Consider the following 14,993-nt stretch of genomic DNA (forward strand, 5'->3'; position numbering starts at 1 on the left):
GTAATGTCTCTGCTTTTTAATATGCTGTCTAGGTTGGTCATAACTTTCCTTCCAAGGAGTAAGCGTCTTTTAATTTCATGGCTGCAGTCACCATCTGCAGTGATTTTGGAGCCCAGAAAAATAAAGTCAACCATTGTTTCCACTGTTTCCCCATCTGTTGCCCATGAAGTGATGGGACCAGATGCCATAATCTTCATTTTCTGAATGTTGAGATTTAAGCCAACTTTTTCACTCTCCTCTTTCACTTTCATCAAGAGGTTTTTTAGTTCCTCTTCACTTTCTGCCATAAGGGTGGTGTCATCTGCATATCTGAAGTTATTGATATTTCTCCTGGCAATCTTGATTCCAGCTTGTACTTCCTCTAGCCCAGCGTTTCTCATGATGTACTCTGCATATAAGTTAAATAAGCAGGGTGACAATATACAGCCTTGACGTACTCCTTTTCCTATTTGGAACCAGTCTGTTGTTCCATGTCCAGTTCTAACTTGCTTTCTGACCTGCATATAGGTTTCTCAAGAGGCAGATCAGGTGGTCTGGTATTCCCATCTCTTTCAGAATTTTCCACAGTGTATTGTGATCCACACAGTCAAAGGCTTTGGCATAGTCAATAAAGCAGAAATAGATGTTTTTCTGGAACTCTCTTGCTTTTTTGATGATCCAGCGGATGTTGGCAATTTGATCTCTGGTTCCTCTGCCTTTTTTAAATTCAGCTTGAACACCTGAAAGTTCACGGTTCATGTATTGCCGAAACCTGACTTGGAGAATTTTGAACATTACTAGCATGTGAGATGAGTGCAATTGTGCGGTAATTTGAGCTTTCTTTGGCATTGCGTTTCTTTGGGATTGGAATGAAAACGGACCTTTTCCAGTCCTGTGGCCACTGCTGAGTTTTCCAAATTTGCTGGCGTATTGAGTGCAGCACTTTCACAGCAGCATCTTTCAGGATTTGAAATAGCTCAACTGGAATTCCATCACCTCCACTAGCTTTGTTCGTAGTGATGCTCTCTAAGGCCCCCTTGACTTCACATTCCAGGATATCTGGCTCTAGATCAGTGATTATGCCATCATGATTTTCTGGGTCATGAAGATCTTTTTTGTACAGTTCTTCAGTGTATTCTTGCCACCTCTTCTTATTTTTTTATTTATTCAGGCATAGTTTAATCTTATTCTTATTTCCCAGACTTTGGCTAGGATGTTTATATGTTAGTCAGCTGAATCTTTTCTTCAATGCAGATTCTTTTCTTCTTGGTTTATATGTTGAAGACCATTTGGTTTGATAACTAAAGCCTTGGTAGCTCTGTTACGTCGTTAAGTATGGCTATTCCTCCTACAAAGGCATTCCTATTCCTTTTATAGCTTTTTCTTAAAGTCATTCCTCACAGATTCCTGCTCCTATAAGGCTTCTCTTTCTTTTATTCTTCCCACCTAAGAGTGAAGAGACCCGCACTAGATGCCACTATGTTGTGAGTGACATTTTATTAGAGAGGGGGTGATAGTTTTCCACTCTACTTTTCATAAAAAGAGAAGACCTCCAACCTCTTTACTGAGTATTAGTTGACATTTGTACACAGTTAAAGCATTCACAGCTCCCTAGCCACAGTAGCATCCTCCTTGGGTACATATTTTTCATAACTATTTATTCTTTAAAATTTGTATCACTTCCATGAAACTCAATATTTTTAGATAATGGTTTGAACTTTCCAATAAGGATATAAATAAACCTTTGATTTCTTGGTAAGAGCTGAAGGCCCTTCCTTATGTTCCTATTGGTGATTCTTCATGATTCTTAAAAAGATTAAAATCCTTTTCTAGCTAGAATGCCGTGTTATGGAAATAGAGTGGAAAGGTGCATTTTCTAAAGTTAAGATACTTTACAATTACAAAATATGTTATAAATAAGAACTGTAAAATAGCAATAAGACATGTTGCCTCCTTCAATCTACTTCTGAGGGAAAGGCTACTTTTAAAAGCTTATCTGTTTGGCCCTTATCCAGTTGATATATAATTATGAGGATTGCATTTTATTTTTTCAACAACTATAACCAGCTACATAAGTTGTATTTAATTTTTATTTTAAATTGGATATATTTGGAAACTTACCCTGTGACGTAGGTCCTACCTGAGTTGTCTCTAATCATATTTGCTCAAACAGCCCCCAAATTGGCTACTTTTTCAATTTGTGGCATTTTTTATAAATGCATCTTTTTCTGGAAAAGGCTTTCAGAGTAAAATTTCCAGTAGGACTTGAGGCCTTTTGTTAACCACATGGGTCATCCATCTTTTGTGCCTTATGTTGAATTTTTATCAAGGTTTGCATATCTGAAGTCATCTCATCTTGAGAGAAATAGGAACAAGCCAAGGAGCACATGTTTACTTCAGTAACCTTTGGTCAGGTACTTACCACTCAGCCTGCAAGAGTTTATTGGGCACCTATAATAGGACAATTACCTGGGTTTTAATAAAGCAAGTACTAGCCCTGCCTGTATCACCATAGGGTCGGATTCACTTTCTACTCTGCAGTCCTGTGTTACCACACGTGTCCCTGAATTGTAGCTCTTTATGTCCCTGACTGTCTCTACCTTTTTATGCTATGTGCTTCTGAGGCCAGGGATCGTAGCAAATAGATAACAGGTAACAAGGGCTTTGAAAATTATAAAATCTGTGGACATTTTGGATCTTATAACACTCTGGATCTTGTTTGATCTTTTTTAGCAGGCAGTCCCCTGTCGCGGTACGATGCAAGGGCCCAGGAGGTGTATATACTCAGCTTCCTGCTGGGTTCCTCTAATAACCCTGCTCTGGCAAAAGTGGAGCATTGGCTCACACTGTCTCTTTGCAAACAGGTGAGGTAGAAGCTCAGCTTCCCTTTGACTGTGCTGATGCCTTCCTGGTGAAAGTAGGGTACCAACTTGCATCACCTCAACTTTACACCACTTCCTTGCCTCCCCTTGGGCCTGTAAGATCTGTTCCCTGCGGACTGACACCAAGGGAGGGGTTGGGGATAATGGAGTGTTACTTCCTGCTCCCTCAGGAAAGATTACCTCTTTCCCCCATTGGTGAGAGTAGAGGCTCAGTTCCCCACTGACAGTACCCTGTTGGACCTGCTCAGCATCGCTGGGTGGGGAAAATTGGAGTTCTGTCTCCTGCTTCTTTGCGGAGGTGGGATAGAATATCACTCCCTATTCAGCCCCAGTGAAACTCTAAGCAGGGGAGGTAGCAGTTTTTCTTTTGCTGTTTGAAGAAGATGGATATTGCCAAAATGTTTTCTATTCTGTTAGGCCACCTTTTTCTCAGTCTTCTGCCTAGAAGCAACAGACTTTCCTTGGAGTTGTTTGTTTTTTGCTATTATTTTTAATTTGTCCCTTAAAAAAAAAATCAGTTCTATGTTAGAGGCTTCAGCAGTGTCCTGTCTAGGATATATGGGAGGCAGTAAGGAAATGCAGGGAAACTCAATTTCCTGTTGTTCTTCAAGTCCTGGGGTTCCTAGGTGAACTGCCTTCTTTCATCTTTGAACTGAGCTTGCTTGTTGTCTTATGTCCAGGTTTTTTCAGTTTTAAGGGAAGGACCTGGGAGGAATGGACTTATTTGATCTTGGCCAGATGAGAAGTCATATCCTTTTTTTTTTGAAGAGGAGACTAACCCTTTCAGTTACTTCTCAATGGAAGCAGCAGGAGCTTTTAAGACAGTAATTTTCATGCTGAACTGCCTAAAATTACTTTAAGTTTTGTTTTTAAAAAACATGTTTTAAAGCCAAAAACAAAAAAAAACCCTGGAAAACCATGGTTCTAGAACATGCCACTAAAGATTAAATCCAAAGCTCCTTTTTCCATGTCTGTTCCTTATAGCTAGTCTTTGAACTGTTGGGAAACAGGGACTCTGTTCTATCTATTTCTGTTTTTCTGGCACTTGAAAGTACCCAGGATGTAGTACATACCCAGTACTCATTTGTAAAGAAATAGTCATTTATGCAGATCCATGCATGTACTCTGCCCTTTAGTTCCTTTACTATCTACTCCTTCTTACGGTCATTTCTTTTTTCTCTCTCCAGGTATCCTGGATACAGCCATTGTTGATCGGGGGAAAAATGTGGTATCTGGTTCTCGAGATGGGACAGCACGACTTTGGGATTGTGGGCGCTCAGCCTGCCTGGGAGTCATTGCAGACTGTGGTTCTTCCATCAATGGAGTGGCTGTGGGTGCTGCTGACAACTCGATAAACCTCGGCTCCCCTGAGCAGATGCCCAGTGAGTTGAGGACAGTATATGAATTTGTTTCTTTAGGTTCCTTCAGTGTTTGCCTTAGTTTCTCCTTTTCTTCCTCCCCCTCTCCTGCTCTGTAGGTATTTCTGTTTTCATCATAAGACTAATATTTATTGCATATCTACTACGTTTGTGTTGCTTTGAATTTACAAAGGAAATATATGTCATAGTTACTACATTTGAGTAAGTACAGTTTAATTTAGCAGTTGAGGCTAATGCCTGTAAAACAGAGATCAGTGCAGTTTTAGCTAAAATAATGATTCACTGAATGCAAATATAATAGGTTTTTTGTTTTTCTTTTTTTAAGAAGAGAGTGTTTTAGGTTAGTATAGATGAGAAAGGAGTCACAAAAGAAGTTGACTTAAACCTTGCAGGATGGATTCAAGTTGAACTGGGAAAGATGGGAGAATGAGACCTAGGGCAGGGGTAGAGGTAGTCAGTTCACATTAAAAAACAGTATGAAGGTAAAATTATCCATTGGGTAAAGTTATGCTTGGCTGAGCCAGAAGTTGATGTAAGCTTCATAGGGGGAAATAGGTGAGTAGAATGATAGTTCTGGTGAGTCAAAATGATAAAGATCCTAATAAAGCAACTTGTGTTCTTTTCTTATTTTCCTGTGATTATAACATATTTGCTTCTCTGATGGAAACAGGACTGTTTTTCTCCCAGTATCTCTGCCTCTAGAGCAGTTAGGTCCACATAAAATTGAGCAGAAAGTACAGAGTTCTAGTATACCCTCTGCCCCAACAAACGCACACCCTTCCTTATTATTGGCATCCCCCCCAGAGTGGTAAATTTGTTACGTTAATAGACCTATACTGATACATCATTAACACTCAAAGTTCAAGGTTGATGTTGGGATTCATTCTTGATGTTGTATATTCTGTGGGTTTGGACAAATGTACAGTGTCATGTATCTGTCATCATAGTATCATGCAGAAATTTCACTATCTGAAAAATTGTCTTTGCTCCACCAATTTGTTCCTTTCTCTCCTATAACCCTTGGCAACCACTGATATTTTTATTGTCTTCATAGTGTTGCCTTTTCCAGAATTTTGAAATCGTAAACTATGTAGCCTTTTCAGATTGGCTTCTTTCACTTAGTAATATGCATTTAAGTTTCCTCTGGGTCTTTTTGTGCCTTGATAGCTCATTTCTTTTAAGCATTGAACAGTATTCCATTGTCTGAATGTACCTCAGTTCATTCATTCATCTACTGAAGGACATCTTAGTTGTTTCCAAGTTTGGACAATTATGAGTAAAACTGTTCTAAGTAGTCCTCAGTATGTTTGGGTTAATTTTGCCCATCATTATAGACAGTATTCTCTCTCTCTTAAACTTCTCATATAGATGCACTATGGTCCAAGAACTAAAACTGTTATGACTACCAGCCTGGCCCCTCTTTGGGAATTAATGGATTGTGAAAGGAAATCCAAGAGACAGGAACTGAGTAGCCACGGAATGTGCGTGTGCTAAGTCGCTTCAGTCATGTCCAACTCTTTGCCACCCTGTGGACTGTAGCCCACCAGGCTCCTCTGGCCAAGGGATTCTCCAGGCAAGAATACTGGAATGGGTTGCCATTTCCTTCTCCAGGGGAGATTCCTGACCCAGGGATTGAACCTGTGTCTCTGTGTCTCGTGCATTGGCAGGCAGGTTCTTTACCACTAGCGCCACAGTGGATTAATAGGAAAAGTCTGTTCCCCAAAGTGTGAGCATGTGCAGCTAGTGGTAAACAAGATCATTTCAGGCAGTACTCATTTTTAAGTTATATATTAATACACACACATCTTACTTCAAACCTAGGATTTCACAGATATTACTTAAAATAAGGTTGAGTTTTTTAAAATCAGTTGGTTTAAAGTAATTTAAATGAAGGTATTCTTGTTTTGTCTATTTCCTCACTTCCTACTTATTCTTCAGCCTGTCCTAGGTGGGTTTGTGCCCCAGCTACTTAACTGGCAGCAGCTCTTGTCAAGGTTACCGGCGACTCCATATTGTGTAATCCAGTGTTACTTCTCTGTGGTTATCTTTCCAAATTCTCAGTAGGTTGCAGCATAGTACACTCTTCTTTTCAGGACACTGTTCTTTCTTGGCTTCTGTAATACCACACGACACTGCTTTTCTTTATAGCTCATTGGCTACTGCTTCTTAGTTTCCTTTTGTATGTTTCCTTTAACCTTTAAATATTGGAGGGCCCTCAGCCCTGCAATTACTCTCTTAGGTGATCTTATCATTTCCATGACTTTCAATATTGTATTTAAGCTGGTGATTTCCAAAAATATATCTAAAGCATAGATCTTTTACTTGCATTTTAGACTCTATTTAAGTGTCTAATAGACAGCTTGAACTTATTGTATGGAGCATTTGATTCTTTCCAACCCCAAATCTGTTTTTTCCCATCTCAGTTAATGACACCACCATCTCCTTGCTTAAGCCCAAAGCCTAAGATTCATTGAAGATCCACCGCTACCTTTCCTCTTGTCCCACATCAGCAAAGTCTGTCATCTCTACCTTCAGAATGTTTCTTATTTTTCCACCTCATCCTCTCCCTCCAGGTCTCTCTTCTTCCTGCCAGCATCCTGATTCAGTCTGCCGGTACCTGTTGCCTGCTCTGTTTTGTAATCCATACTCATAGGAATCATCATGCTCATTTAGAAAGCATAAGTCCAGGGCTTCCCTGGTGGCTCACCTGGTGGTGAAGAATCTACCTGCCAATGCAGGAGACATAGGTTTGATCCCTGGTCCGGGAAGATCCCACATGCCATGGAACAACTAAGCCCATGCACACCTATTGAGCCTGTGCTCCACAGCAAGACAAGCCACCACCGTGAGAAGCCCGCATACCACAACTAGATGATGGCCCTGCTTGCCAAAACTAGAGAAAAAGCCCATGCAGCAACAAAGACGCAGCACAGCCAAAAATAAGTGAAATTACTTAAAAATGTAAATTGAGCTATATCACTCTTCTGTGTCCCTCCTCTCCTCCAGCAGCCTCCTTTTATATTGTTACATATGTTTGGCCCTACTTTGTTTAGCATTGTACTCTGTACATTGTTCCAAGTATGGTATCTTTCCATATTACAAAGGACTTGATAATCATAATATTTTAAAATTGGGTTTATTGAGGTATATTTTACATATAGTAAAAGTCCTTTTTTTTAATCACACAGTTCTGTGAGTTTTGACAAATATGTACAGTCATATAAACAATACCATGTCAAGATATAGAACATAATAAATGTTTTTTAAAACTATTAAGTGAGTGACTAGCGGAGTAATTCAGTAAAGAGCTGTCAATAGCTATGCTTTCTGAGTACTGCCAGCTGATCATCCTAGCCCATTATTGACATAGCTCATCTGTCATGCAGGTGAACGAGAGGTTGGAACAGAGTCGAAAATGCTGCTGTTGGCCCGAGAAGATAAGAAACTTCAGTGCTTGGGACTGCAGAGCAGGCAGCCGGCAAGTGGTTCCTTTAAGACCTTTGAACACTGGGGCAACCTGGGTCACACTGATTCTTGGAAAGCTGTTTTGAAAACATTTCTAATTTCTCTGTATGTTCACCTTTTGCGGAAGCTGCATGTGTGAAAGGCAGTACAGAATAGTAATTAAGAACATGTGGTATGGGATAAGGGCAACATTTAAATCCTAGCTCTTCCTAATGGCTCTGACATTGGACTCATTACTTAACCTCTCTGAGCCTGTTTCCTCATCACTAAACTTGTCATAGTAGGACTTATATGTGGGGTTATGTGATAATATTAAATGACCTACTGCTTTGTGAGCTTTATTAAGTCACTTTCCCACTGGCCCTTAGTGTGCTACATGTAAAATGATGAGGTTCTATAGATTTTCTTCCTCCTCTAAGGTAATGTGGAGATTTTTTGAGTAAAGATCTTATGCATTCAGGGCTCTCAATTAGTGACCAGAATGTCTCTTATAGAAGAATGGGGTTTTCTTCCCTCATTTCCTGGGATTCTGCCAAGCAGGCTATGCTCTTAATTAAACTTGGAGTTCCTTGAGATTAGATTGATTAAATTTCTTCCCAGTTGCTGTCATCATCACCCAGACAACATTAATGGTTTGGTTTGGCCACAGATTTTGTATTTTCATTTCATCTCATTACTTCATTGTGCTGGTGATGTTTCCATTTTCAAAGTTTATTCTGGGAGCATCACTATTTTTGATCATACTGCCTTTGCACTCTGAATTTCCATGCTGGCTTTTACTTCCAAAGGAAAGTCAGAGGGTTTTGTTTGTTTGTTTCTTTTTTTTTTTAGAACATTCAAACTTTACTCTTTGAACTAATAGTAAGAAATAAAAATCTAATAGTTTTTTATTTTCTTAAGTACATGGGTAAATTGTGATTTCTTAAATTGCCAGATTAAGTGTGTTTCTTTACCTTCAAAAGATTGTCACCAGTGTCTTGAAGCAAAACTTAAATGTGTGAATTGCAAGTGTTTAGCAAATGGAAGGTTGTGCTGAAAACAAGGAAAATAATGATTTTTGGTGTTGAGGATCCCATGAGTCAATGTGTTGAGGGGAAATAGTGTGAAAACTCGTGCCTTAAATTATGATATTATGATATTATATAACCTGCTTAAGTCCTCAGACAGCCTCAGGTTCCTGCAATCCTGGGAGTGCTTCCCCCTCAGTTGTTGATGAATACTTAGTTTAGATCAGGAGTTCTTAAAAGGAGAAGAAAGAAATTCTATACTAAAAATAGTGAAATTCTTCTTTTCTTGGTGCCTGTTTATTCCTGGAAACAAATGAATCTTTAAACAGCATCTTTGTCTCCTACTTGTTCGCAGCTGTTCCTCTTTATTGGCTCAGATGCCTTCAACTGCTGTACTTTTCTCTCTGGCTTCTTGCTATTGGCTGGGACACAGGATGGAAACATTTATCAGCTGGATGTAAGGAATCCAAGGTGAGTCACCATTCATTTGCATGATGCAGGTCTTCTGCAGAGTGGAAATTTTTATTGGCTTTCACAGTGATTTAATCTGGCATATAGATGGCTGTTGAATCAAGGGTATATTTTTCCATTTATAAAGGCTTTCCAGTGTGAATTGTCTGATTGTTCTTATTATTCCTGGAATCACATTGAAAGGTAATTTGATTCATACTGTCATGATTGCTTTATAAATTAAGCTTAAATAATGAACTAACATCTCACAATAATTGTATAAAACCTTTAATTTTAAGGACCTTAGTAATTTTCTTCCTGGTATTACATCTGGGTTGGGCTGAGATTGATCATTTATAGTTCAAGTAAGCCAGCTCTGATTCTTTGTTTGGCTGTGATCATAACCTATCTTATATAGGCTTTATCCTGGTCGTACAGATACTCAAAAAGAATCCATAACCTGTTTGTCCCAGGACTTAACATTTTCTACTGTCACTTTCTGCTTCCTTCCTTTGTTCAACTGATGCTTATTGAATGGCTCCTGTAGGCATTAGGCTTTGTTCAGGGCACCAAACAACAGAAATGAAAGATAAAGACTCCGCCTTTGAGGCATTTGGAGTCTAATAATAAAGATGGGCAAGTAAAAGACTGTTAGGACACAGTGTGATCAGTGATCTCAAGAATTTGAGGAAGCACCGAGAAGGAGAGAAAAGAAAGTGAGACTTATCTGAGGAAATGCAGCTTTAATCGATCTTGTCTAGCAGAAAGTTACCAAGTAAAGAAAAGAAGGACCTGCCTTAGGTAGAATAGCATATAGAGAAGCATGAAGGCATGTGAAAATATGGCACTGTGAGGCATCTCTGAGTAGTTTGACAGGACAAGTGTATACCCTGCCAGTGGAGTAGTGATGAGAAGTGATGCCAGACAGGAAAACTGTAATTTGCTTAGAAAGGACTTATATACCATCCCAAGGAGTTTGGACTTTATTCCAAGAGCAGTGAAAAAATTTCAGTTAAAGAGTGACTAGTGTATACCTTCTATAATTTAAGAATTTTTTTTATTTATTTATATATTTATATATATATATATAATATATATATATATATAATATATTTAAAATAAAATATAATTTATTTTTGTACTTGTTTTTGCTTCCATAGAGATAGGGAATCTGATCACTGTTATAAAATCTCATAATTATAAAAATTATAAAATCATCAATTATAAAAATTGATTCTCATCTTTCTGATTTTACAGAGTTCTAACAATTTTAATATATCACAGCTGACTTAATTCTGTCTATAAAGAGATTAACATATTGTTAACATTGTTATCTTAAACCCTTGTCAGACTTCCCCTAAACACTGGAAATATCAGTGGTTATTTAGTTTATTCAGCTCATTAAGATATTTAGAGACATGTTTAGATTCCCTCCAAGGTGGTTTTGAATGGACTACTTTGATCTACCATCTAAGGATCTTGCCAGGAAATAAACCATATGAATGTTTAATCTCTGTCCACATTTGTCCAGTGTGCTGTTATGCAGTTAGTACTGTAGGTTGAATATAGTCAAGTATTGCTTTTTAAGGGAAAGAGTAAAATCGCTCCATTTATTCTGTATCCTAGGACTCCAGTACAAGTCATCCACAGATCAGGAGCACCAGTTATGTCTCTGCTGAGTTTCAGAGATGGATTCATTGCTAGCCAAGGTGGGTCCAGGGGCCAATTGAGGGAGGTGGTTCTGTATCATTCAGTGAAACATAGGTTTAATTCCTGGTCTGTGGCAGGGCTAGGGGCATCATCCTCCATGATTCTTTAGCATATTGTGCTTTTTCACATAACGTTTAACACCCTAATTGTAATTATCTGTGCCCCTTCCAGTCTAAGCTCTTTGAGTGGCTGTGCCTTATCATGTTACCCCCAGCATTTTAGTTCAGTGTCCACCATATAACTGGTGCTCAATAAACATTGTCAGAATAAATATACTGGCTCTTATTACAAATTATTGAGAATTCAGTTAACAAATCAGTTACAGTTTTTGCTCTAAAGGAGCTCATAGTTAGTAAGGTAGACAGACATGTGCTTGAATAGAATACAGTTTGATAAGTACTGTAGCAGAATACTGTATGGGAATATGGGGAACAGCTAACTTGAGTGGTAGGAGTACTACAGGCATGTCTGTGGACTTGTTTGCTTGCTTTAGTCGCTAACTTGTGTCTGACTCTTTGCAACTCCATGTACTGTAGCCCGCCAGGCTCCTCTGTCCATGGGATTTCCCAGGAAGAATACTGGAATGAGTTGCCATTTCTTCCCCAGGGGATCTTCCTCACCCAGGGATTGAACCACATCTCCTACATTGGCAAGCAGGTTCTTTACCACTGAACGACCTTCACTGAGCTCCTTCATGGACTAAGGGACATGTAATCCAGTGATTATTTTACCAACTGGAGATGTAAAAATGCACATTGATGGCCAAAGCTGTAGTGTGTTCAAAGTCATAGATGAGTGAAAGGGGGCAGAAAGAAGGGATCTGTCCTTTACTAGGTGCCTACCTACCATGCAGTAGGTACTGTGTTTGATGCTTTACAAAGACAGTCTGGGTAAAGTGAGTGAGTACCTTGGTGTAAGCAGTACAGAATATTTGGAATGGAGTTTGGGAGTGGGGTTGGGAGAAATGCATGGAAGAAGGTGTCCATTAAGGGACACTGAATCCTCATAGGAATGATTTAGGTAAGGAGGACTGGCCTATAGGCCTGGAGGGACCATCTTACCTTAATACTTCAGTGTATCAATTAGGATGTTTTTGGCTGTTAGTAGCAGAAGACTCAACTGAAAATGGCTTCAATAATTCAGAAAATGTAGTACTTCATTTACAAGACATCCAGATTTATGGTGGCTCCAGATTATATTAATTTAGTGATTTGAAAACAAATTCAGTGGAGAAACTAAGAAAAATTGACAGCTAACTCAGTGTGGTATCCTGGATTGTATCCAGGATGTTTAAAGACTGGTAAAATCCAAAAAAGTATTGAGTTAAATAAAGCTTTAAGAAGAAGAGAAGAAATAAAATCAAGAATGCAGCTTTTCTCTGTTTTTTGGCACTCTCCTCCTTAGCACACTGGCTTTTGTCCTCAGGCTTATTCCCTCAAGGTTACAGTGCAGGATAGCTGCAGCAAGTCTTATCTTCACAAAACATGCATATTGTTATCCTTTTTAAGAATGAGAAACATTTCCTCAGGAGCAACCCGGCAGATTTACTAATCTCCTACGTCCTTGATCAGAATTATGTAATATATGCTGTGCCCAGAAGATCTAAATAGACATTTCTCCAAAGAAGATATATAGATGGCCCACAGGCACATGAAAAGATGCTCAGCAATGCCAGTATTAGAGAAATGCAAATCAAACCCACGATGAAGTATCATTTCACACCAGTCAGAAAGTCTACAAAGAATAAATGCTGGAGAGGGTGTTTAGAAAACGGAACCCTCCTACACTGTTAGTGGGAATCTAAATTGGTACAGCCACCATGGAAAACAGTATGATGGTTCCTTAAAAAAAAACCTCAAAATAGAGTTGCCATGTGATCCAGCAATCCTACTCACTCCTGGGCATATATATAGAAAAGACAAAAACTCTAGTTTTTGTCTAGGGCACTCTAGTGCTTCCATGTTCATAACAGCAATATTTGTAATAGCCAAGATGTAAAAACAACCCAGATGTCCATCAGCAGGTGACTTGCTTAAGAAGATGTGGTGTTGGACGTCCTTGGTGGCCCAGTGGATAGGAAAACACGGGTTTGATCTCTGATGTGGGAAGATTCCACATGCTCCAGAGCAGCTAAGCCTGTGCGCCCCAGCTTCTGCGCCTGTGCTCTTGAGCCCATGTGCCACAACTGCTGAGCCTGCATGCTGCAAATACTGAAGCCCCCACACCTAGAACTTGTGCTCCACGACGAGAAGAACCACCGCAACGAGAAGCCTGAGCACTGCCATGAAGAGTAGCCCCACTCCCTGCAACTCAAGAAAGCCTGCATGCGGCAGTGAAGACCTACTGAATAGGTCTTCATTTATTTGTTAATTTATGTTTATATTTATATAAAAATGACAGTTGTGTATAGTTTAATCATCCTGTGATCTTTGGTGAACCAGTTCACTTTCCTAAGTCTCTACGTAGAGGTGGGTACTCGAAATAAAGTAGATATTCTGTAAGTGATAGTTTCTTCTTACTCTTGTAACTAACCCTTGCCCTTGTGAAGTGAAAGTTGCTCAGTTGTGTCTGACTCTTTGCCACCCCATGGACTGTACAGTCCATGGAATTCTTTAGGCTAGAATACTGGAGTGGGTAACCATTTCCTTCCCCAGGGGATCGTCCCAACCCAGGGATGGAATCCAGATCTCCTGCATTGCAGGCAGATTCTTTACCAACTGAGCTATCAGGGAAGCCCTGCTCATAACCCTTGCCCTATGCCCTCCTAAAAAAGTGTTTCTGATCATCATGATCCAGTGGTGGAGCACACACTCACCAAAATTAGAATTATGGTATAGGGAAAGATATTTGGAAGTGTCAGAGCAATAGTAAGTGTTACAAGAGGTTGATAGGAGAAAGGGTTTACTATATGGGGTGGTTAGAGATGGCTTCCTAGACAGAATGGGAATAAAGCTTGGGTTTATCAAGTAGGTTTGTGTGTGGAAACTTGAATGCAGAGGAAGAGCTATAGTAATTGTACTTTCTTACCTCCCTGTACCTCTAAAATACAAGGATTCTTTTTTGGAAAAGATTATTTTTAATAATGAGAATGCAGGAAAGAAGATCCTCTGTATACTGCTGGGTACAGTCAGTTCAGTTCAGTTCAGTCGCTCAGTTGTGTCCGACTCTTTGCGACCCCATGAACCACAACACGCCAGGTTTCTCTGTCCATCACCAACTCCTGGAGTCCACCCAAGCCCATGTCTATCGAGTCGATGATGCCATCCAACCATCTCATCCTCTGTCATCCCCCTCTCCTTCTGCCTTCAGTCTTTCCCAGCATCAGGGTTTTTTCCAGTGAGTCAGCTCTCCACATCAGGTGGCCAAAGCATTGGAGTTTCAGCTTCCATCAGTCCTTCCAATGAACACCCAGGACTGATCTCCTTTAGGATGAAGTGGTTGGATCTCCTTGCAGTCCAAGGGACTCTCAGGAGTCTTCTCCAACACCACAGTTCAAAAGCATCAATTCTTTGGCGCTCGGCTTTCTTCACAGTCCAACTCTCATATCCATACATGATGACCACTGGAAAAACCATAGCCTTGACTAGACAGACCTTTGTTGGCAAAGTAATGTCTCTGCTTTTTAATGTGCTGTTTATTTATTTATTTATTTATTTGAGCAAACAACGATGCCGTTTATTTAAAATTTTTTTTTTTTTTTTGTAATGTGCTGTTTAGATCGGTCATAACTTTCCTTCCAAGGAGTAAGCGTCTTTTAATTTCATGGCTGCAATCACCATCTGCAGTGATTTTGGAGCCCAGAAAAATAAAGGCAGCCACTGTTTCCCCATCTATCTGCCATGAAGTGATGGAACCGGATGCCATGACCTTCGTTTTCTGAATGTTGAGCTTTAAGCCAACTTTTTCACTCTCCACTTTCACTTTCATCAAGAGGCTTTTTAGTTCCTCTTCACTTTCTGCCATAAGGGTGGTGTCATCTGCATATCTGAGGTTATTGATATTTCTCCCAGCAATCTTGATTCAGGCTTGTGCTTCCTCCAGCCCAGCGTTTCTCATGATGTACTCTGCATATAAGTTAAATAAGCAGGGTGACAATATACAGCCTTGATGTACTCCTTTTC

At 39.6% G+C, this 14,993-nt stretch overlaps 1 protein-coding gene across 2 annotated transcripts in view; it reads left to right on the forward strand.

Moving 5' to 3' along the window:
• PAAF1 (proteasomal ATPase-associated factor 1) overlaps positions 1 to 14,993 on the forward strand; it is a 41,575-nt gene that overhangs the window by 22,038 nt on the left and 4,544 nt on the right. For both annotated transcript variants that reach the window (XM_010848845.1, XM_010848846.1), the window contains 4 exons: positions 4,049 to 4,243; positions 7,627 to 7,718; positions 9,068 to 9,183; positions 10,789 to 10,871. In XM_010848845.1, coding sequence (XP_010847147.1) covers positions 4,049 to 4,243; positions 7,627 to 7,718; positions 9,068 to 9,183; positions 10,789 to 10,871 — 486 coding nt within the window. The remainder of the gene's footprint in view (positions 1 to 4,048; positions 4,244 to 7,626; positions 7,719 to 9,067; positions 9,184 to 10,788; positions 10,872 to 14,993) is intronic.

The sequence above is a fragment of the Bison bison genome, unplaced genomic scaffold (assembly GCF_000754665.1).
Source record: "Bison bison bison isolate TAMUID 2011002044 unplaced genomic scaffold, Bison_UMD1.0 scf7180017864276, whole genome shotgun sequence".
Lineage (NCBI taxonomy): Eukaryota > Metazoa > Chordata > Mammalia > Artiodactyla > Bovidae > Bison > Bison bison.